Below are 25466 nucleotides of genomic sequence, written 5' to 3' on the forward strand. Positions count from 1 at the left end.
AATGAATAAACATTAGCACAAACAATAAGGACCAGTCTGCTCTAAAATCAAACTAGTAACTAACTTCAGAAATAGAATATCATATCAGATAAACAGAAATGTAGTAATCAGACCCAGAGGCTGGATAGCTCCCAAGCAACTTTGTCCTCCAACCTCACCCTGTTATTTTTCAGCTAGTGGGCACCAGTCTATTCTGCAGGCATATCCATGATCTCCAATTCCTGATAAAAAATACTGGTAAAAAGCCATGCAAATTAACCCAAACTAAGTAGCCAAAGTGTATTCACTTCTAGAAATCAATCTGAACTGCTCAAAACCTCTCTGAAAACTACATAAAGTACTGAACAGAGTCAAAATATCTGTGGTACAGAAGGCCCAGCTGAATGGATTATTACTGATTGGTATGTTTAAATAAATGCTATGCTCAAGTACTAAAAGAGAAAGAGGTGATATCTTCTGTATTTATTTCCTCACTGAAATCTTCCTTTCCCAGAATTTATATAGAATTAAACAGTTACTAATCCTGATAAATGGGAAATGCAGAGGTTTATGAGAGACAATTTGAAGCAAAAGGGTCTTCACTGCACAACTACTTATAACATTTATTTTAAAAAATCAGAACCAAACACAGAGATCTTTTGTCAGCATCCATCCGAGATCTCAAAATACTGTAAGGAAACTGAGTTAAGCACAAACAGTCCCGGAAAAACTTGTTATTAACTTGGAATTTGGGCCATGTCCATAAAGTGATTAAGCCATGCTATCAATCATCATAATGTTCTCTTACCAGATAACCTTCAGCTTCTCCTTCTAACTCTTCCCCTGATTCATCCAACACTGCAGGGACCACTCCAAAGAAAGGAAAAGTCTGTCAAGAAATATTTTTAGAAATATTTTAAAGATCAAATCTAAGTATATGGACAGATGGCAGTTAGACTTGAAAGAAAGAAACTTCAACCCAGAGCTGAAGACATCCCCGTCTCTAATAGGAAAGGCAATCTTGTTCAGTCTGGAGGCTTCAAAGAAGACTGCTGGAATGTATAGCTAAAACAGGTGAGTTAAAGATATTCAGTCTTTTTTTATCTGGTTGAAACGAGTTTAAAGAAGAAACTGGGTACATAAGCCTTGCAGAAGCTTGCCGTAGAAAATAGAGCTGGAAACACCAAGAAAGCTATAGGTGGCTTGCAGCCTACCTATGCAATTATATAAACAGATTTCCAAGGATTTATTTTTAAAAAAACTTACATAGCTTTAACATTTAAGTTTGAAATTTCTGGTTGGATTTCAGGCTGGATTCCAAGAATTAAATCTTTTTTGTTTAAAAACTACTCGTTGACTTAACTGATTTATATGGCTAATCATTTTGTAAATGTGGCTGTGAATTTAAAACCAAAGAATTTAAAACAAACAAAACATGAAACAAGCTTGCTACGGCAAGTGAGAAAAACAGCAACCACACCACTTGTGCTCAGCTAACTGACCACGTGGGTAAAGAGAACTGAAGAAAGATGGCCCCTAAAACAACCCATGGAATAGTTTACAGGTATTCATGATAAAAATTAGGCCCGGAATTTCCAATGCTAAGCAATGCGATCATAAAGCATAATTGTATTGCCTCACAAAGACAATTCCTGCATACTGGTTGCCATGATTAACTGAATCCCACATTGTGAGGCAGCTTTCTTCCAGCTTCCCACTGCCAACTCAATGGGGAAGCCAGCAGGAAATTGCAAGTCCCTGGTGGCTCGCTGGCAGGTAGATAAGTGGCTGCTGTCAGGTTGAAAAGAGCGCAAGAGGGTGTGCAAGGGAGACAAAAGAAGGCTCAGGGAAAGTGTACAGGGAATGAGATTTAGCAAAGGTCAGGGAGGGTGCAAAAGAAGTAGGTAAGGGTCATAGAGAATGCACATGGGGGCACAGGAGTGTGCGGTAAAGCTTGGAACTGTGTGTGAGGGTGCATGGAGCTGTGTGAGGGTGCAATGGAGACACAGTGAGGTTCAGATAGGGGACATAAGGGTGCAGAACGGTGACACTTGAGGGTGCACAGGGGTGTATGAGTGGCTAGGGTAATACAAGCATAAAAGGGCTGGGAGAGGGTCCACAGGCGGGGAAGACTTATTCCAGCAACTTGCAACTTTCCCTGCCAGCTACCCCATTGATTTACATATATGAATGACTGTGTGTAGTTTCTCCTGGTCCAGATAGGGGCATAACTGGCACACAGCATTAAGCTGTGCAATAACTCTGCTGAATATACAAAGAGAACATGCCAGAGTTATACTTACAGCTGAGCCTGGCTTCATTGGTGTGGCATAAGGGAGAGGAGTCAACACGTGACCACCCTGCGGGAAGAAACCACAAGCACCAACGGAAAAAGTTAAACCAGTGAAAAATGCCTCACACGATATTTTCGGAGCCTGAACTGAATGAACACACAAAGATTTATTCCAGACATTACCATCATAATCATTGTTTCAATTTTTATTTTTAAAACATTCATGTCTATTTTATTGTATTTCAACCAAGAAAGCACAAAAAGCATCATGGAGGCTCTACAAGGAATAGTTCTTGCCTAGCACAGCATAAGAAGAGCGTGAGTAATGAAGGAAAGAGGAAAAAAACAGGTTCTAATAGGATTTGGAATCCTGAGGGATTCTAATAGGATTTTGGAAACCCTAATGGTAAGGAGAAGCTGTAATAGCTTTGGGAAGAGACTACATGGTACAAATATACAGCAAAGGAACAGCACCTAAATTATGACATGCTGTAATGAGTTGGCAGGTAAGTTTGAAATCCAGGCCTTGGAGAACAAGGAATCACAGAAATAACCAAGTAATTCACAGGATAATAAGGAAGCTGAATATAAAGAACTCACAGTTTCTGTTTGCCAGAAGGTATCCACTATAGGGCATTGTTCTTCACCAACTACTCTATAAAACCACAACCAAGCTTCTGGGTTTATGGGTTCTCCAACTGTTCCTAGTACTTTCAGGGATTTCCTGCTGTATCTGAATAAATAGGGTATGAATTTTAAAAAGAAAATTGTTAAAGAAGGAAAACTTGTTTTACAATTTTATTTCAAAACTAACCATTTATTTACCAGTACTGAATAAACAAGAACATTTTCAGAAATCTACAGTGCCTTTGCCTGATCAAAAGTGGACTTAAGTAAAGCAAAAACCCACTAACTATCCTTCACAAAGGCAATTTAATTTCAATGTCTTGTAAATTCCTATAATAGCTTGCTAATGTCATGCTGCCTGAGGCTGAGAAAAACTGAAATCCAAAACATTTGGACACTTTCAGTGATCTCATCTGATCTGATCAGTATTTATCCTGAATATTATTCCCTCTATTATCAGTATTTATCCTGAATATTATTATTGAACAATAAAAACAGACAGAGTTCACAAACTGTGCTAATATATGATGGAGCCTGCTTAGGTTTGGTTATATGGACACAGCTGTGTTGGTTTTGTAAATCATGAATTAGTTTATGTATGAGGCAGCTACCACAACATTCAACAAATCTTATTAAAAATAAAGTTGTTTAGCACAACATTTAATCTGATCTAGATAAGGTCTCAGGTTACTTTTCCCCCACAGACTTACAAACAGCCCCCAGATTCTCTAAAACTGAACCATAATTTTTATTGCAACAAAAGGTGAAATATATTATTTAAATTTAGCTTTTTTCTTAATCATACATAATTCTTTGTCCTGCCATGAAAAATCCCTTGGAGTTCAGCCCTGATATGAATGCAGGCATCGCAACTGGCCTGAAAAATATCATATGGCCCTAATCTGCATAGTTTCCAGTCCTATTTCCAGAGAGGCTGGGATCTAACCTGCAGTCCCCCATGCCCATTTTCTTCCATGTTCACATGACACTTCAGTTTACCTTTTTTAAAATTTGAGTTTCAGACAGGCATTCTCTAATAGTCACCAGAGCTCCAACTAAATGCAATTCTACCCACATGTATTCCCCTTTCCCCTGGCTTTGACATTCAGGACAAAAGTTAAGTATAAACATGTAGCCAAAACACAGATGCCTAGGGATTTGACTGGAATAGTCTACTTTGCTCTAGTGCTCTAAACCAGGGCTACATATGTATTTCCAAAGGACATTCCTGGAAATTACAGGCAATCAGCCTTATTGTTTTCCTTAAAGCCATGCTCACTTCTTGACAGGTTCATCTCCATATTTCATGAGGAGGCGAATGGCAGTGGGTGCTGTGTAGAACTTGGTCACCTTGTACTTGTCTATGATGTTCCACATACGGCTAACATCTGGGTAAATAGGAAGCCCTTCAAACTGAAAAGAGATAGCAATTAACAATGTACCATGTTGACTGCTAATTTCAGCACACGGATCTACGTTTTGCAGCCTAATTATGCTCCCAAGCTTCAGGAAATATTGCTTAGCAGAGGAAAACCTCCACAGCACTAAAGCATAGAGTGGAGAAGAAACCCCATGAAACTTTCTTTTAAGCCTGTCAAAACAAGGAAAAGCTCTTCTTTTTTAAAAAAAATCAGCATCAGACCTCGGGTCAAAATATGATTTAGGGAGCTATTTTTTTCAATTATCTTAACTGTGTCCTCATGCATTTCTGTTAAGAGAGCTGTAAGACAAACTGATACCATTCCCTCTACAAATAAGACTTGATGTTTCCATATAGTCAGACTTTATCATAGAACTTACTAAGACACTGGTTGCCCCATTTGCCAAGGGTCCATATGTGAGATAGGAATGGCCAGTTATCCATCCAATATCAGCTGTGCACCAATAAATATCCTCAGGATGATGATCAAACACATATTTAAAAGTAGCAGCCGTGAAAAGCATATATCCAGCTATTGTGTGTACAACACCCTGAAATATAGAATACAGAATATCCATGCAAAGGAACATTTAAACATAAATTAGTTCTCATTGGCCAGAAATTGCAGCATTGGCAAAAGTATATCAAGATATAACAGCCAGCAGGAAATTAGTTTTAACGTTGAATTTATCATATTCCAATGCATGTCTGCAAGTTATGATCAAATTTTTCAGGAAAATATGAAGTGAAGCTATAAAAACCTAGTTTTTCTTTCAGATGTTAGGGCTGGATTGTTAGCAGTACCCTATATATGTGCATTTGGAATACTGAGTTTTATCTTAGACGCCTTGGCTTTTGTGCTTACTGATTTTTAACTGTATATTTGTGTTTTATTTTGGTTTTGTATTATTATTGCTCAGGGTTATTTGCTTATAAGTTACTATATAAAATTTCCAAATAAATAAATAAATTTTCTGAAATGTTCCCTTTAGTTTTATCAATCACTTCACAATTAATTCTTGCTGAAAAAGCACATGTATCTATATCCTATTGCCCACACAGGCCTCTATTTGTACTCTGCCACCTTCCATAGAATTCCACAGTAGGCTGATTTTCCTCCCCAATACAGTACATTTACAATTGGAGGTTTTATAATAAAAAGCAAGACAAAACCAGCAGTATGCCATTCAATATGCCATTCTTGAAGGTGGGGTGCTCTCTCAGCTTGGCTGTTTTCTTGCAGACATTTCATTACCAAACTAGGTAACATCATCAGATCTACAAAAGAGTGAAGTTTGCAAACCTCCACTCCCTTTTAAGGACTAAGCACTAAAGATCCCACAGTTCAACCTTGAGATAGATTCTCTTCTATTGTGTTCAAAGGTTTCAGCTCCAGTTTTTGGAGCTCTGCAAATTAATGGAACAGAATGGGCAGAAAACATGGCATTCTTTGATTACATTATTATAAATATCATTGATTCAGTAAGTAAAGGTAAAGGTAAAGGTTCCCCCGCACATGTGTGCTAGTCGTTTCTGACTCTAGGGGCTGGTGCTCATTTCCGTTTCAAAGCCGAAGAGCCAGCGCTTGTCCAAGGACATCTCCATGGTCATGTGGCCGGCATGGAGACGCCAAAGGTGCACAGAACGCTGTTACCTTCCCACCGTAGTGGTCCCTATTTTTCTACTTGCATTTTTATGTGCTTTCGAACTGCTAGGTTGGCAGAAGCTGGGACGAGTAACAGGCACTCACTCTGTTACGCGGCACTCGGGATTCGACCTGCCAAACTGCCAACCTTCTGATTGACAAGCTAAGCGTCCTAACCCACTGAGCCACTGCGTCTATCTCAATTAGAACTATAAACAAATGAAGTTTAAAAAAGTGTCGACATGGCACCGAGCAGTAAAAGAGTATGATTTGACAAAAGCAGTACTGTATCTCTCTAAACACCAGTCCAGGAAAATGTTAACATACCTTCGGTTTCCCTGTTGATCCACTGGTGTAGAGAATAAACAATTCATCTTCTGCATCACACCAGACAGGCTCACAGTCCTTGCTAGCATTTTTCATGATGTCATGCCACCAAAGATCAACTTCTGGATCCCAAGGAGTCTGAAGGAAACCACATGCCATAATATTTAAATGCAGTCTAATCAGGAAAAAAACAAATGCACTCTTGCAGCTGAAGAAAAAAAATATTCCATAGTAGCTGAAAAGTCCTGTTTTATCACTTCTAACCCTTGTTATTTGCTACAAAGCTTTATAGCACAATAACACTTGCTTAAACCTGTGGACAATTTTATTTCCTACTTGAATTCAACATATTTGCTATAGCTACTGAGAGACTCCCTTTAATAGTACATTTGTTTTTCTTGAAAGTAACTGTTTATAAAGCTTTATTATTAATATTAACCTACCACTGGAATCGGAACACAGGATATTGATAAAAGAAAAAGACATATGCTACTCTAGTAGTCACTATGTCTAAAAACAAGCTCCGTACCCATCACATTAATCCAGTGAGGTGAGCCAATATTTGTAAAATGTGTATACATGTAGAATGGGACTGACTTACAAATCTGTTTAAGCTTAAAGAATCAGCATCGAAGTGAAAACTTGTTAAGATTATATTAATGATAATCCTTATTGGATGTCATTTTTCTTTAGTGAACTTAATAGAATTAAGATGTACTAGAAAAATCATACATCCAGAGATTACTACCAAAAAACCAGGTACCCACTAGAGGGCATCAGATATATACTCTTTCCTGTTGTCTTGTGGGCATCCAAACATTTTGAGGCATACTACTCACAAATGGTTTCACCATAATCATTATAACAAGCTTCATTCTTTGTTTTTTCTTTTCGACCACTTGAATCTTGTTTAAGTTTGTATCCAATTCTATATTAAATGTAGAATCGGTTTTTAGGTTTTTTTAAGGGCAGATTTTAATCTTGATATTGGTCTCACGAATGACCCCTCAGATCTTGATCAATCCCTTCTATCCAGTCAAAACCTTTATATCATTTTACAGTACATCTTCAGTACTCTTCTTCTACTTTATCCATATAAGCCCCCAATAGTGCATTCCCCTTATGGTAGTCAAGAAAACCTTTAAAAATGCTTTGAAGACATGCAAATCTGACACAACATGCATTTTAACTCCTCTCTCAAGCAGTGTGCACTTTTAGGCAGAAAAAATCTTTACCTGTGAAGCACAGGAGGTATCAGGTGGCATCACAATTTAAAAAAGAGTCAAAAGGACTTTGCATGCAGAATACTTTTGTCAGTTTTAGACATAATGAAAGATTGTCTATTAATTTTACTTTGTTTCAAGGAGGCAGCTGTGGCATAAAAGATGTAAATATTTGAAACAAACAGAACAACCTAAGCAGCATGTCGCAGTGTCCCATCTTTCTACTGAGAGAACATACTAAATCTAAAAGAAAGCATTTTGCACGGATATGGGCAACCCTTTGGAAGTCAGCTCTCTCCAGATGTGTTGAAGTACAACTTTCATAATGCCTTCCACATTTGTGAAAAAAATAACAGGCAAGGGAACTTCCAGATTTGCAACATGGTCCTGGTCCAACATTCAAATTACAGTCATTCCAAGAACAGCCATTAAAAGTTGACCCACAAAAAATTGACAATCCATGCAGTAGGTTTATTAGTAATTCTAGCAAATTACACTAATCAAATGCTTCAGATTTTTTCTATGCAATTCAGACATGTAAATTAAATCTCTCTATTACTGTACATTTCCACAGTAATCCCTATAGTCATATAAATTATTTAACTTTGATAGGTCTATTCTCCCTTATGACAATGGCTGGCAGCATCTCAAAAGATAATGTTTTTGAAGGAAGCATTTATTTTATCAGCAAAACTCCCCCATGTTGTTAGCTTTTTAAATTTACATATAATAAGAAATAAATGCTATCCTTAATTACACAAGAAATGCCCAAATAATTCTGTGTGAAGTTCGTGTATTTTTTTTAAATCTGTAAAATGTTTTTTAATAACATTAGCTTTTTTGATCCTAAACATTACATTGAGTATTATAGTATCAATTAGCTAATGATTTGGATGGAGACGCTCAGGCAACAGACAGTACAAAGCTAAGCAAACTGTCACTGCTTGGCAACGAGTCATGATCGAGACATATACATTATAATTTGACACAAGCATCAAACCATTTTTTCCAGAGCTGAGAACAGGGATTCAAAAAAAATCAAAAATGTAAGCACTGTCTTTCTATTGATTCAAAATGTAAATTTGGAGGTAAAAAAGAAAAAAAACTTCCAAAAGATTTGTTCTGTTTTTGCATGGCTGTCAGATATGGCTTTGTCCTTCACCAGAATGAGTTATTTCTAGGCAATGACCTCTGCAGAGATTCAACATGCAGCTCAAACTGGATAACACTGAATAATCCAATTCCCCACCCCCTGCAAAAAAAAGTAGCAGAAACAACCATCAGTAGTGGAAGCTGACAGAACAGCAAGTTAAATAAATTCAACTGGATATTCAAATTTTTAGTATGTATAGGCTCATCTTACTTTACTGTAATAATTGTACTATATAACAGATTGCTGAAAATAAGACCTAACTAGAAAATGAGCCCTAGCATGATTTTTAAGGATGTTCGTAACCCAGATTATTGGGGGCAATATGCCGACTCTGTCTTAGAGAGGGCTATAAAGCACTATGAAGCAGTATATAAGTCTAAGTGCTATTGCTATAAGCCCCCCCCAAAAAAAAAATAAGACTCAGTTAAGATCATAAGCCAGATGGACGCATTTAGTACCATATTTCCCCGAAAATAAGATCTAACCAGAAAATAAGCCCTAATGCATCTTTTGGAGCAAAAATTAATATAAGACCCAGTCTTATTTTTGGGGAAATACGGTATATATTACCCCAGTGGATAATAAGGCAACCAATACAGCCAATCAAACAAACTGAATATAAGAGGATGTATTTAAGTTGAAGATATTCTAATTACCTCTGAATTAATTGTAAATTCTAAATATTTTTTTTAAATCAACACAAACTTGATTTGTTTGGTTTATTTTAGCCAGCTGGGTTTTATGTAAGGCAGCCATGTTTAAAATATTAAAGTAAATTGTAGTCTTATCAAAAGGAAACAAATGCAGGACTATGTATACAATTCCAACTAAAATTTAAAAATGGTCTTTGAACATTACAATCCAGATTGCTAAAAAAAAATACAAAGCTTGGCTATTCAAAAAGACTGGCATGGAAGACCTATACAAGCAGCAACAGTATTTGTACTACCAGAAACTGAATATCCTTATACAAGATTATTTCATTTTCTTTACACAGCCTAAGATTCACTGAAAGAAGGCATAAAACTATGATAGAAAGGAAACAATTAAATAGATCTAATGTATCTTTTTTTCACTCTATGTACAATTTCTTTATGAATTATCTCATTCCACTAAATAATTCCTTTCCTATATCATGTTTAAAAAAACAGTTTATACAAGCACTTTCAAATTGGGATCAGAAAGTCATTACAGAGATTCTGAATTCCTGGGAAAAAATAGTTTGCCAAAGCAAATCATTTTATAACAATATCATGATGTTAACTACGGTAATACCAAAGGATGAGAAAACTTTGTATTCACCACCATTATCCCTTCCTCATAGGTATTCCCACCCTCTTCTGTAAGTTTGCGACCCCTGACTGGCAGTGCTTTTTCTTTCTTGAGAATATAATCATAGCCTGAGTTTATGCATTTCATCAATCCATTGTATTCTCTAACCATGGTTTGTTATACAAGCCACAATGACACACCACACTGCTAAAATCACACTTTACAAACTGTAATGGTTGAATTCCCAAAATATACTCTGCCAAAACCTTGGCAATCTAAGCATGGCTTAGTGAAACGTGAGAATCTAGTCACCATTGGAAAATATTTCAAAAATAATCTGGCTCATATAAACTCCTAATGCAAGAAATCTATCTGTAGAAAAAAAACCATCAGGTAAACATCCAATCTTTTTTAACACCAAATAAAGATTGTTTGATTTTCACAGTATGCATTATTAGAAAGCATCTCTGTTTTCCAAATTACAGATTCCCTCTCTTCATCCCTCCCCACTAGCTATATGGTAGCTCTTCAAATCAATGAATCATGTTGCGTCTTACTCATCTCTTCTGAATACTATAATCAACTTCTTCAAACATGTTGAATTTCTTCAAAGCTTTCCCTTCTCATTTTTATCACCCTCTCCACCTCATTCCACTTTATAACTACCCAGATACTTTTGTTGAAAATAATTACACAGAAAATGAAAATATTCTAAAAATATTTTGCAGGCCACATAATTAAAAATAGAAGATTTGATGGAATTTGGTTAAAAGCTATGTCAGAACAATTATCTTCAGACGTACAGATAATGCAAACTGACTGTAATCCATAAACTCTAGGCCAGGGGTGTCAAACTCAATTTCATTGAGGGCCGCATCAGCATTGCGGTTGCCCTTAGTGGGCTGGGTGGGTATGGCCAGGGCATGGCCTACTGGGTGGGCGTGGCTAGAGTGCATATGGCCTACTGGGTGGGCGTGGCCAGCTCTACATCGTTGGCATCAAGGGTGCCTATTGGGGCCTGGGTAGGAGTGGGACAGATCTGAGGGTCTCTGGCAGAAGGAGGGTCTCTGGGCCAGGGCCAAGGCAGTGGGGGCCGTTCCCTCACTGTTTCCAGGATGGCTTCGCGGGCCACATGAAACCTCTTCGCGGGCCGGATCCGGCCCCCAGGCCTTGTGTTTAACATGTCTGCTCTAGGCTGTAATACAGTAGTAAATTGTGCCTGTTATCTGTTTGTAATCAACCAGTTGCATCACTTACTATCATTGATATCACAGAGCTTTGTAATTACAAAATTCCATTAGCAATACTCTTTCCAATATTCAGACACAGAGCTAGTTTTCCAGAATTCTTCTTTAGAAAATAACAATTTTTCACAGCTGATAACAAATGTGAAATGATCTTTCACACAACTTATCAATACTAGTTCTTCAATTAAGTTTTGTTAGTCAGTGATGAAAAATAATGCAATCAAGAGTTACCGGCTCAATGTTCAAACTCTTTCAAACAAAAATATGCAGTTTGTATGTTGTTTGTGAAAGCAAAACCGAGTCATCTACCAGAATGGAGGTACTCTGATTTAAACCATTCTGCACAATCTCGGTATAATTAAATCCAGGAAATGAGCTGGCAGTTGCAAGTGAGCTTATTTCCAAGAAACATTCAACCTTTAAGGATACAGATTCTCTTATGGTCTTAATAAAAAAGTCAATCCCATTTAAACTTTAAGAAAAAATAAAAATTGCTAAAAATGATAGCACCACAAGGCAGTTAGTTTCCCTACCCACTAATCCCAGGCTATTGAAATGTGGCTCGAAGTTCCCTTCAACCCGTTGTGACAGTGACGCCCCCAACAACCATGCAGGTGCTGGAATGAAGTTAAAAGGCCACACATTGCAGTGAGAGAGCAAAAGAGCAGACAAGAGAAAAAGTGTGCTGGACGTGGTAAGCAGAGCAGAAGGATGCCATGAAAAAACTTCTGCTAAACACAGTAAATACCTTTGGCTGGACTTTCTTTGAGCTCTCAGTCTTTTTTTCCTGCCAAAAATTCACAGAGAAGATACAATGTTTGAGAAGCAGTCAGACTGAACTTGGGCACTTATTAACTATAAATGCCATGATAGCAAAGATGGGTTGTATAATTAGAAAGCTGAATACCGTGGAATAAAGTGCTTTTTTTAAAAAAACAGAACATAAAGGAAAAATTGCACACAAGGATCTGATAACCTATCCATATCTGCTTAGCCAATTTCATTTCAAAAATCAATCCCGCCCCCCCCCCCCCCACAATAGGAAGCAGTGCTCTTCCATGTGACTGGTTGGCCCCTGTATTTTGTGTAAAGCCCATCCATTCCTAAATGGCAATTCCTATATTAGAGCAAAACTGCTAATTGACAAGGAATGTAAACATCCATGAAGTATTATTCCTATTTATTTAAGGTGTATATATTACAGGCTCTGTCAATTAAGTTATTAAACTTCCCACCATTCCTTTCTCCAAACAAAGCCAAACAGCCAACTAATGTGTTATTATGCTAAGGCAATCACTTTGCCATAGTTTGGTGGCTCTTGATTAAATCCAAACCAGATAAATTCTCTTATCCTAAAGCAGGAAAAGGCCAGGAGATTGATAGATTCCTGAGGATCTTGAAATGGATCTGCAAAAATTTCTGATTTTCCAATTGTTTGACAGCAACAATAAAACTTTCTCTCCCCTTCCCCTCTTTTTTTTTAGTTAAGTATGTGAAATAAAGTTATAAAGTTTGGAAAACAGAAATGTATAATTTTGATATGCATGCTTCCTGGCTAACAGTTCTAGAGTGTATGTGTCTTGTTTCTTTTCCATCTCCTGGTTTTTGTTATACCTTCTTGATGAAGAATGATGGAGGAGTTGAGGTTTTTGCCATTTTGGTTGATACTACCCAAGCTAATCTTGAAAGACTAAACCAGAATGTAAGCTGGTTGTTGCTTGGATAGGAGACCACCAAGAAATCTCAAAGCTGTGGGCTTGGACAAGAAATTAAAATGAATCCTGGATTGAGTAATGGCAAACCACTTCCATCTTTTTTGCTAAGAAAACTACATAGTTACATCATCAGCATGCATTAAACTTGGGAGAAACTTTTCTTCCTTAAAATAAAAATATTAATCAGTAGTTGATATTAGTTTTTCATAGACTACTGCAGCAGGGATTACTTTGCCGTGTATAAGATAGTGAGATTAGTCTGAGAAGTGAAAGGAAATTCCTTTGATAGGCAAACACATACCCATATTCCACTATTTCTTACCTAATCAATTTCTTACCTAATCAATTTGAACCTCAATGTTGTAATAAATATAATAAGAAAAGTTTGCCATTCTAAGGGAAAGAGTGGTGCTAATAACAGAGTGACAGAGTTGCTAACCCTTCTTTTCACTAGACTAGACATACCCAATTCTTGCAGCTGTTCTTCACATGTTTTAGCCTCCAGTCCCCTAAATATCTTTGTTGCTCTTTTCTGCACTCTTTCTAGAGTCTCAACTTCTTTTTTATATCATGGCGACCAAAACTGGATGTAGTATTCAAAGTGTGATTTTACCAGGTCATTATAAAGTGATACTAATCAGTAGGATTTTACAAGCTAAATCACTTTAGAATCTTGATGTATTTTCTTTCATGTACACCAAAACTAGAAAACGATTCTACAATTGTAGTTAAGCTTCCTTCTTACCAGAACCACCTGAAGAAATAGGTAACAAATAGGTATCTGAATCTAGTTCACATTTCTTCATTTGCTTTATAATCAGGACTTGATGCAACAATCTATTTTACTAGAGTTCAAATAGCTACAGAATGGCAGAGGCTTTATTTATTGGATATACAATACACTGCTTCCCAGCCTTCTCCTGTATTCTCCTGATACACCAGACAATGTTTCTCATAACTTTTGAAAGAATTATGGGAAATTTAATCCAATTCATCTGGAAGACATCCAATTAGGCTAGATACCAATTCAATAGCTACAAACCAAGTTAAGCATCATCATATTGACATGGCATATGCATGCAACTTAAGAGTATGGAATCAAGTGTGCCTAAAATAAATATATAAAATTAAAGAGGGGCACTAAGGACTACATTAAAGACTTTGTTATGTGTTGATGGCTCAATTTTAAAAACCAAGCATTATGTGAAAAATTGATATTTCAGGAATTCTTAAGGACACCAGATGGTCAGTCACTTAATTTTCCTGTAAACAACAGATACATTAATATAATAAATATGCAATCTTTAAAGAGTTCAGAGAAACAGCTTATTTATTTGCACAAATAGATTTTCTCTGCCTGCCCAATAAGGAAGAGGCTATTGGCAAAGGACTGTGACCAACAGCTTATCTGAAGAACCTAACATAGCAGATGTACATATCTACCAATAGTGTCTATCAGAATTTACAATCAATGCTCTGGGATGCCTTTTCTCTTTCTGTTTCTACTGTTCTGACCTTTTTAAAATTGGTACTAGTTTGGCATGGTCAATAAATGCATACTTGGCTGCCAATCCTGATCTCTTCTGGCAACAAGTCCATGTAAAATATTCATGCTTCTATATTCTAAATGTCATGGAAGCCAATGACAAGCACTTGCTATAGTGCTGCTATTAATGGATACGAGACTTGTCATGTGCTAAAAACAGGGTCTATATTTGATGAGCAGCAAAGCTCACTGAGATGTTACATCCATATCTACCCAACATACTTCAGTCTGGAAGGAGGAGCTCACATAATAGAAGGTATCTTCCATTCCTGCATTTATGAAACCAATACATTAAGAAGAAAGCTACACAGTCCTCTACCACATCAACATTTAGGTTTGAGGAATATTCAGTTTTGTGATCTCCTCCATCACTAATGAATTGTTAAAACAGTACAACCCAAATACTTATTAGCTTAGTGAGAACTAGGTAAAAGTCAACAACAAAACTTCTCATTAAACCGTGACTGAAATATAAAAGTTCATAATTGCATGTTTAAAATAAGATATTAATTGCAAGATTAGGGTTGCTTGGCTTATATGAATATTGTAAAAGATTATGGTTATTTAATTGTCCCTAACAGAGAAAGTAGCTTTAAATTTATAGAAACTTTCCAGGTAACAGAGAACTCTTTTACTACTTTGGAGATGTGACAGGAGCAACTAGCTACTATTTATTAATAATGCAGCACAAGATTTATCGTCCGATAAATTGATTAGTTTATAGAAGGACATAGAACATATTTATATAATATTTGTTTGAGAGCAAGCAGTGGTCTGTCCTCAAAGATATCAAAAAGGCAAAATAAACAATTACTGTGTCAATGGTTATACTAATATATTTGACAGATATGGTGGAATTTTAACTCCAGAGTTCCCAGCCAGCATGGCAATTTTGGGAGTTGTAGTTGAACTAGATTGGAGAATACTTGGTTTAATGGATTTTTGGATGCTGAATTTAAAATATGTCTTATTTCCACTAGTAGCAGAAACTCCGTGCAAACAAAAACATAAGAGATTCTGAATTACCATTCACATGCCATTGTACTTTTTCCCTTAAACTTGGAAAAATGACTTTCCTTGATTAAAAAGGGAAATATTCTAAAGGGAATAAAATACATAGACTAGTAATTGCAGCTTGCCATCTGCAAGCCTAAGTGTGTTGATGAAAATAGCTGTCTCCCAGTCTAGATCTAAAGAACACTGAGAGAACATTTACAGACTTAACTTTATCATACAAATACGTTAATGAATTCTTGCTGTTTTCAAAAAAACCAGGAAATAAATGTAACATATTTTTATATTTTTAGTAAACATGGTTTTCTATATATGGTATGGTGATAAATTAATTTTAAAGAGTTCCAGAATTTTAAAGAGTTCCAGAACTTCTACAGAAGAAAATGTAACTTTAACTTACATTAACCATTTTTGTAGTATGTTATAGACCACATGTACTTACCTTGAAAAGATTATATAAAATTGAAAAGACAAATATTGTCTTCTGTGATCAATAACAGCATGGACATCATTCATTATCAGAAAGATATCCCACTGGCAACAGAAAGATTATCTCTCCATCTCAGCTCCCTGCAGTACTGAATTGCTCCTTAATTGCCCAGTATAATGAGGGCAAAAATCTAAACTCCCTTCAGCATGATAGTTAGGATATGCAAGATATTTCCCTTTCTCTACAACAAAAATGCCTGCTCAAGCTTCACAGATCCACTGCATTTACGCAGTAACTCACTTGAACACTCTGACAGATTCTTTTCAAAGGTGGAGACTTGCTGTTTGACCCATCTTGAACTAGTTCTTCTCTTCCTAGATGCTTAACCACAATGCATCTTTCCAGAGAGTTATTCCTAAAGTAAAAGAAAGATGAATCCAATGAATCACTTGAAGAAATATCTTGAATGTTCCTGATATTTTAGTTCAGTAAACAAGCTAAATTAAACAAGTAGGATAGTTTATATGGATAATAATAAATAGTAATATTTAAAGAAACAGTATGGTTCTACTAGCAAATACTTGAATCATGGTTAAAGTTGTATCCAGTCCCATATTAAAGGGCAGAATTAGTGAATTTTAATAAAAGGTCTTTGTCCCTTGAATGACCATTCACAGCTTCCAAATTGCCTTTGAGGGCTACTGTATGAAGTCAACCCATAACATGACAAGATCATGATTGACTTATTGTCATTTCAAACTATTACTTTGGGGATACATTTTTACATACACACATATCTATATATTCCCTCACACATGATGTAAAAAATTATGGAGAGGCTAAAAGGTAATTGAAAGGGAAAATAGGCAGCTTATTATAAATGTCAATTCAACTCAGATTCCAAGAAACCCGGAAGAAGCATTCAAATCATTCCAAAAGCCTCTCCCTTAATGAACTCACAATAAATGAGGTTGAAAATTCCTTTAGAAGTTTACAAGTTTCTGCATTTACCCAAGGCTAGCATTAAAACTATCCTACTGAAATTTGTGCAGTTCTTGCTTCCTTGATCTTCTGTCTGGAATGCTAGGGTATTTTTAAAGCTACAAAACATGCTTTTCTATTCATAAGGAAACAAATATATCACAAAATCCCTTCATTAAAAAGAGTCTTTGAACTTACTTACTTAGCTTTACACTTCTGCAAGGCTTCATCAGCTATCTGCTTCAGGTTAATCAGCTTATCACCTCTATAAAAGGCATCTAAAACAACAAGTAAATCATTAAAGTGGTTCATCAGAACAAGCCAGGCCCTTGAAGGTTATCCATCATAAAGGAGGGACAGAATAGTTTAAAGTAAAAGAAGCAGAGAACAATGGATTTAAGGGAAAGGCCAATGCAGCAACAGCAGCAGTTTCTTCAAAATTCAGAGAACTTGAAAGGATCTGGGTTAGAGTTAGATTAGGGAACAATCAGAACAAACTGGATGGCCTTTGTCATACCTTACTTCCTCTTTTCATGACAGAATTAAGAAAATAACAAAGTTGGGAAGGATCTTAGAGGTCTTCTAGTCCAACCCCCTCCTCAAGCAGGAAACACTATGCCATTCCAGACAAGTGGCTGTCCAGTCTCTTCTTAAAAACCTCTTGAATAACTTGAACAACGTGAATAGCTGACTTTAATTTTGTTACAAATTAAAACATAATGTTGCAGGATCCATTCTGAGTGGATCACCAGGACCAGAGGTTTAGTATTCCAAGCTCTTGGACTCATATAGGAGCCCATCCTCAGGCAACTTCTCTCTCTCCAGAATATGTGCACTGGAGTGTTCTATGCATAGTATTTATGTGGTGCCTGGTTGTGTGTGGCTCTTAGTTGTTAATTGGGGTGTTGTGTTGTAGCACAAGGAAACAACAACGACTTAATAGCTAACCATCAACACCTCAATTAACTAAAAGCCATACACAACCAGGCACCACATAAAAGCCACAACAACCAGGCACCACATAAATACTACTGTATAGGGCAGCCCAGTGCACACATTCTGGAAAGAGAGAGAAGTTCCCTGAGGATGGGCTCCAGCATGAGTCCAAAAGCTTGGAAGACTAAACCTCTGGTCCTGGTGACTGACTCAAATTGGATCTTGCAACATTATCCTGGGACAGATATATTTGCCTTCATTCATAAAACATAATGGCTCTACAGTTAATTGAGGGTAGTTCTTACAAGTCTGAAATCAATTTATTTTATTAGGGAAGGATCATCTAATAAAAAGCAATAATTGAGCAATCCATGGCTTTTCAAATGTAAGACCTGCTTTTTTTACTAGAGCATTTTCCTGCTTTATGAAGCTAAGAAAATTGATTAACTTATTTTTAAAAATACTTTGGACATTACACCATAGCAACAAAAGTTATAAACAGTTATAATTCAATTTTACCTGGACACTATGCTATATTGACAATAGATTGATCTAACATATTCCTGTATGTTTTAACCAGGAAATAGATCTTTCCTTTATTTCAAAGATGAAGAGTATAAAGTTATCATTAATTATAAATCCGGTTAGGTTATGCTGATTATATACAAAATACCTACAGGTTATCAAAAAGCAATTTACCTGCAGTTATGAGAAGTGAGCAGTTGGAATCTAGAATCCTCTCACAAAGAGATTCTGCTGAAAAACCTGCAAACTAAAATCATAATCACAAATATAACTACCGAACAGCAATAACCACAACAATGCCAATTTGAACTATTTTGAATAGGATTTCAGACTACATGTAGGAATAATGCAGAAATAAATATTCTTAGCTAATTAGTTAAAAGATGATTTAAAACTGTTTCACAATACAGCAGAACTCCTTAGAAGAAAATCTTTGTTACAATCAGTGAGAAATGCATTGGAGACAATTATAATTACAAATTGTATACACGTTTCACTGAAGTCTAGCTTGATCAAAACCTCTGCCCTTTCCCTAATGTATAAACACGCTGTTGAGCACAGAGCAAATAAACCTGCTGCTATGGACTGATGCTTTGCAATTTGTCAGTATTGTGTTGAATTATTTAATGCAATGTTTTGGGGTTGTTGTTTTTTTTAAAAAGAATCCAGATGGGAGAGGGAGCCTGATAGGCAACAAAGAAGATATTTGGGAGAGACACTGAATCAGAGCAAACCTGATCCCTCACTTCACTGAGTAAGCACTTTGGAATATTTTCCAGACTTTTCTGAAAGCCTAGGAGAATTTACAGCAAAGGTCCTTTACACAACCAAGGTCCTTTACAAATTGACCTTTACACAGGTCAATGTGAAATTATTTTCCTAAAAAGGCTGCTTAAAAGTTTAGGGAGAATTTTTAAAATTTAATTATTTAAGTCTGAGGTCCTCTTTAGAAAACAAAGTGATTAATCAGCATCTGCTTCTTCAAAAAGGGCATAGTAACATACTCACCCTCTCCAGAAAGTAACTCAAAATCACAAGCTATCTTAGTTTAAATTACTACCTATGACATAGTTCATTTCAATTAGGGTTATGGTACAGTACCTGGTCTGCAAAATGCAGACAACCATTAATTGGCAGCAAGGATTTAGAACTTATTGTATTATCTGTTGTTCATTTGGATTTGCATACCACACACAATAGCTCAAATTTCAATTAGTAATAGTAATAAAGTTGGAAGGGATCTTGGAGGTCATCTAGTCTAACCCCCTGCTCAGGCAGAAAACCCTATACCATTTCAGACAAATGGCTGTCCAGTCTCTTCTTAAAAACTTCCAGTATTGTAGCATTCACAGCCTCCGGAGGCAGGTCGTTCCCATAGTAACCCATAACCTTCAAGGATATAATGCAATAAATGTTTTTGTTGAATATATATTCCTACCACAATGGAATGAAGTGCTCCAATTCTGGCACAAGCTAGCATAGCGATCACCAATTCAATTATCATTGGCATGTAGATGGAAACTCTGTCTCCTTTCTTCACGCCTGTAAAAAAATAATAATCTCAGATCAGTCAACTAAAACAATTTTTCCAGTCAGCCATGCAAATCATCATAATACCTGAAAATAAAATGAACTTATTGAGCATTCATTAAAAATGAAATTCTGATGCCTGCTCAAAAATAATATATATATGTATCCATACATGTACATACCCACACATATACATATGCTGTATATACACATATGTATGCATGTGTACACACACATACACACACACACACAATATTAATCACAGTCCATTTTGAATACATAGTAGAAAAAAAGAGCCTTGAGAATTAGCAAGGTTGATATCATAAGGTACAAAGTTATTACAGAATCTAGTTGTTCTGCTTTGGATACACGAAGCCTCCTCCCAGATGATAACAAAGAAAACCAGTCATGGAGAAGATGTGTAGCATCCCTGACAATGCTGTATCAAGCAGTGCTTATATGCCATGTAATATGTCAAACAATGAAACTGAAACTGAAACTAATGCTATAAATATGCCTGCCAAAAAAAATGATGAAAGTTGCAATTGCTGTGAGAATATTGAAAAATGCTGGGATACAGAAGTAGTTGGTATTGTATACCTGAGACATGTTAAAATATGAATATGTTTTGCTTATGAAGTAGCTCTGTGACTTCGTTATAATATGTGAAGATTATATTGAAAGAATTCTGTTATTACTGCCTTATAAAAAGAGAAATGTAGCAACAAGTAATCTAAATGCACAGGAGGGTTTACTTGTTAAGCATGCCTGAGAATGTTGGCAGAATTCTGCCTGAAAGGTGATAATAAGTGAAACTCAGGAAGAGATTGTGGCTTTATACTAAGCAAGGGGTTTATAGATTAGATTTTGCTTTTCAACATGTCACTGAGAAATGAATGAGGCAGTTTATTGTATGTATATTGATTTAAAGAAAGTGCATGATGAGGAAATATTTGAGTTATGGAATGTGTTGTGCAGGTATGGAGTTGAAATGCAGCAGAACCTAGGTATGATGCAGGTAGATTAATGTGGGAATAATATGAATGCTTAGTGAATAATTAAACCTAACCTTAATAATTAAGACAAGGATCATACTGTATTTATGGATAAATGTGTAAGAAATGTGTTTTGAATACAGTCCCGTAGGCACTCAAAGATTTTTTATCAGATGGAGACCTGAGAGAGACTGGAAGGTCCATTTTTCTGCCAGTGGGGTGCTTCAGAAATGGAGCATTCCTTTCTATTTCTGAAGCGCCCCACTGGCAGGCCTTTTCTCAAGCCCTTTCCTGGTGACAACAGAGCCTCCGGAGGGAGCACGCCTCACTCTGTGGCTCTGTTTTTGCCGGGAAAAGCCTTTTCTCAAGCCCGTGCACACGGAGCTTCAGTCACACAGAGCTTCAGTCACACAGAGCTTCAGTCACACGGAGCTTCAAAATGCAGCAAATCCCTTGCATTGATAGATATTGACTCAGAAACAGAACTTGTTAAAGACTGTATGATAAAATGGGCCCAGAATATCCAAGAAGTTATTACAATGGATACTTGGGAAAAGATCTGGGTGAGGAACGTAAAATTCACGCAAGCCCAAAACCTAAGAGAGAACTTTTATAAAATGTTTTATAGATGGCATTTAGATCCTAAAAAGCTTGCAAGTATGTATCCGAATTATCAACCTAAATGTTGGAGATGTGGTGAAGATGCAACGTATTTTCATATATGGTGGACCTGCAAAAAGGTTAAGGCTTTTTGGATAAAAATTTGGTGGAATATGCAGAAGATCTTTAAGCAAAGGATAAAGTTTTGTCCGCAATTGTTTTTGCTGGGCATAATTACAGATGCTACTGTTGTGGACATTAAGTTGATGTTGAATTTAATTACAGCAGCAAGACTATTAATAGGTCAATATTGGAAAAAGGAAGAACTGCCGACTATAGAAGAATGGACTCTAAAGGTTTCTGACCTGGCGGAAATGGCAAAGATTTCGGCTTAATTGAAAGATCATTCGCAAGAACATTATATTATGGAGTGGAAAAAGTGGATTGATTATATTCAGAACAAATATGGGACTAAAAAGTTTCATTTAGCATTTGAATAAGTTTCCTTTTCTTTTTTCTTTTTTTTCTTTTTATATGCAACATTAGTATTGCTTGTAGTCATTTTATATGAGCTAGAGGGCGATAGAGTTAATAGTTTATTGTTTTTAGCATATGGATGTTTATGATTGTTCTTTGTTTTTATACCTTGTACTTAGCTCTGGGAAGTGGGGGGGAGGGGGAATGGGGGGAGGGATAGGGTTAGGTAGGGGTGGGGGGAGGGGGGGATTGTTAAAGATAAAATGTACTGTAAAACTTTTCAATAAAAAAAATGCAGCAAATCCCTGTGTTTCGAATAGCCCCATAGGTGCTCAAACACTTTTTATCCAAATGGAGACCTGAGTCACACGCAGTTTCAAGCAGTCACACGGAGCGTTCCTTTCCGTTTCTTTTTTTTTAATAATATTTTATTAATTTTCCAATTTTATATTTGAGTATTTAAAAAGCAATGTGGTGACTGGGTTAATCAATAACAAAGTCTTAGTGGAAATCTCAGGTTACAACATCAGATATTTCTTCTCTTTTCCCCTTAACATTTACTGTCTCATATTCAAGTTAGTACATTTCTAATTATATCAACTCAATAAAAACATCATTATTACATTTATCAATAATTTTATTGCTTATACATATCTTAATTACATTCAATTTTCATAAACAATCCATATCCTGTTATTAATTTTTACTCAATTTTTAGTTTCTCATCAATATTCCAATATAACCTTTGATATTTATGATTTTCAGAGTTTGGGTAACCAAAATTTTCCTTATCTCACTTCATAACAAACTATAATATCCAAAATGCACATTTTATCTATTTGAATGTAATCTTGTTCTATTTTCTAAAAGTTATTTATTTCCCACCATATTAAATCATCTACTTAATAATACAATATCCCCTTTAATAAATCAAAACCATTATATATATTTATTAATCAATAAATCAAACATATTCATAATTTTCTTTTCCCTTTTAGGTCTAATTTTTAAATATTAAACAAATAAAATCCTTATTTTCAACTAATTTGCAAATAATTTAAAGCTAATAACCAAAATTTCCCTTATCTCAACATCTCCCTTTAACCCTCTGACTGACAATATAAAATCCCCTCTAATGAGTCAAAACCCGTTTTTTCAACCTTATTCTAGCTTTCTTCCTTTGCCAACTAGGCTTCCATATCAGCGCTTTTAGGTCATCAAATAGATCTCCCTCTATTCTTACATATATTATTTGAATTAAAGGACTGCCAGTTTTCTGGAAGGACTTGCCCATTTGTGTTCATTAAATTGTCTCCCTGTTATTCCAGTCCCCCATGTTTGCTCTGATATATTTGTCTTCAATTCAATCTGTTGTTCTTTCTTAAATGTCTTCTGATTTATATAGAAAGTCATTGCCATTTTCAATGTTGTCACTTCCTTTTTTGGATTTTCCATCAGCTGTATTTGTTGGTTAATTGAGTTCTCTGTCTTAATATTTGATTGTTCCGCTTCTTCTGTTATCTTCTGCATTGTTGGTTCTTTGGTTGGTTGTAGTCAAAATTTGGCTTTGTGCATCTAAGCTGGCGTCTTGATAGTTTATTATAGGTTTTATTTTATCACAAGCTAAAAGAATGGTTTCATGTATTGCTTTCAACATGGAAAGATTCTTTTCCTGGTCTTCATCCATCTCTTTCACGTATTTGTAAATGGTCTTTCTAGTAAAAGTTGTTTGTTAAACAAAAGTCAGTAAAGGTTTACATTCACAGTTCAAGTAGGCCAATTTTGTTGCCCAGCTGTTCTCTTACAGCTAAGTCTCTCACAGATGGTACCAAGGTCAGGAAGGTCTTATCTAAAGTCTGGGCTTCGAGACAAGTTTCTTTTTATTAGGAAACAACAAATCGCAATACCAAGCCTCATCACAAGATGCCACTGATGCCATTTAAAGTTTTTTAAGTCCAAAATTTTTCTAATTCTTTTTCCAATTGTATTTCTTTTTTGTAGATAAAAACAAAAGTCTCCAATAGAAATAGGAAAATTTTTGGTCCCCAAAAACATATAAATCCAATTAGATTAAAATTGTTCTTTTTTAATGCTTTGATTCCCCTAAGTCAGGGGTAGGCAACCTTGGCTCAAGGCCGGCTCAGGAATTCTGGGAGTTGAAATCCACGAGTCATAAAAGAGCCAAGGTTGCTTACCTCTGCCCTGGGTAGTGAGACGCCGCTATTTTTAGAGGGTGGGATAGAAATTCCCTTCCCTTTCTCCTCACAGGGGGAAGATACTTCAAAGCTTTTACAGGAAAAGAAGGTAATTAGGGTAAAGAGAAGATCAGATCTCACCCAGTTTCATCCGCATTGCTTTCAAAGTGCTTGATAGTAGATTTGATTTCAAATCTTGTAGGGGTGCAGCCTAATGACGAGTCTGCAGCCTAATGACAAGCAATATTGCTATGGCAGATCTTTTCTCCGCCAGTTTGGAGGGCTGCCCCGGATCGAGCGGAAGGGCTGCTGCCCTCCTGTGATCAAGCAGGGGACCCCTCCTTGCTTGTCACCCCTACAGGGCGACTTTAGACCCATTCCAGGGTCCCCCAGCGAAGGAAAATCGGACGTGGAAGATGGAGCTCGCCTTCCAAGCGTCCACAGTAGCCACACTGGCAAACCAGAAGTCCGTTCCTTTCCATTTCTGAAGCGCCCCACTGGCAAGCACATGGACCTTCCAATCTCAGCTCTGCATTTGGATAAAAAGTGTGAGTTTCTCCACTCTGTCGGAGTGGAAAGAAGCGGAAGCGCAGAGCAGGATGGCTCTCAATAAGGCCGGTGCACGTGAGTTGAGCAGCGCACCCACATCTTCTTGAGAGGAATCCTTGCTTTCTTCCTTTGATGGAGCAGAGAAACTGATGCTGCTACTGCCACTTGAGTGAGGAGGAGAACAAGGGGAAGAGCAGTTAGGATTTGTGCCAACAGCCAGTCAGGCAAGAAGTAAGTTGGACAGGGTAGGTGGCTGGCTGGGGAGGGAAGGAGAGATTGTGGCAAGCAGCTTGGATGCAGGTGCAAGGGGACTCGTCCCATGATGCCTCCTCACTCAGTTGAAGACTTTGTTCCTGCCTTCAAACCAAGGCTGGCGCACGTAAGCGAGCAGCACACCTGGGACACAGACGGCACTGGTTCCTGCACGCGGCCAACTCCAATTCCACGCTTTGCCCCATAGCCATGCAAATGAAGCAAATACTCCCCCCCTCAGAATGGAAGCTTCTGGGGGCCACGATCTATTTTGCAGCAAATTTGTGTTTGAACTCACACGATATTACAGCACCCAGGAGCTTCCACTGTTGGCGTGAAAAGCATTTCCAAGCTGTCTCTCCTCTCCCTCAAAGAGAAAGAAACCACAGCAAAGATGAGACAGATTTTGCAAGGTGAGTCCGGTGCAGCAGGAATATAGGGAGAAGCAGTTGTGGAGAATGGGGGGGGGGGGATAGGGTGAATGTTGCAGAGCTTCTGCGATCATTCTTAAGGGCGAACAACTGCCATGGTGCTG

At 36.8% G+C, this 25466-nt stretch overlaps 1 protein-coding gene across 3 annotated transcripts in view; it reads right to left on the reverse strand.

Moving 5' to 3' along the window:
• Nucleotides 1-25466, reverse strand: part of ACSS2 (acyl-CoA synthetase short chain family member 2) — a 66232-nt gene that overhangs the window by 13111 nt on the left and 27655 nt on the right. For 2 of the 3 annotated variants that reach the window (XR_014491924.1, XM_083357761.1), the window contains exons 4-13: nucleotides 19772-19875; nucleotides 18508-18580; nucleotides 17075-17150; nucleotides 16192-16306; nucleotides 6292-6429; nucleotides 4700-4870; nucleotides 4179-4312; nucleotides 2873-3005; nucleotides 2283-2339; nucleotides 788-868 (exon numbers count right to left, since the gene is read on the reverse strand). Coding sequence is in view for 2 of the 3 variants with exons in the window: in XM_083357761.1 (XP_083213887.1) it covers nucleotides 788-868; nucleotides 2283-2339; nucleotides 2873-3005; nucleotides 4179-4312; nucleotides 4700-4870; nucleotides 6292-6429; nucleotides 16192-16306; nucleotides 17075-17150; nucleotides 18508-18580; nucleotides 19772-19875 (1082 nt within the window). In the remaining variant the exon portion in view is untranslated. Of the gene's footprint in view, nucleotides 1-787; nucleotides 869-2282; nucleotides 2340-2872; nucleotides 3006-4178; nucleotides 4313-4699; nucleotides 4871-6291; nucleotides 6430-11934; nucleotides 11974-16191; nucleotides 16307-17074; nucleotides 17151-18507; nucleotides 18581-19771; nucleotides 19876-25466 lie in introns of all 3 variants that reach the window. The other variant, XM_083357762.1, reaches the window with a different exon arrangement.

Source organism: Vipera ursinii (genome assembly GCF_947247035.1).
Source record: "Vipera ursinii genome assembly, chromosome: 3".
Taxonomy (NCBI): Eukaryota; Metazoa; Chordata; class Lepidosauria; order Squamata; family Viperidae; genus Vipera; species Vipera ursinii.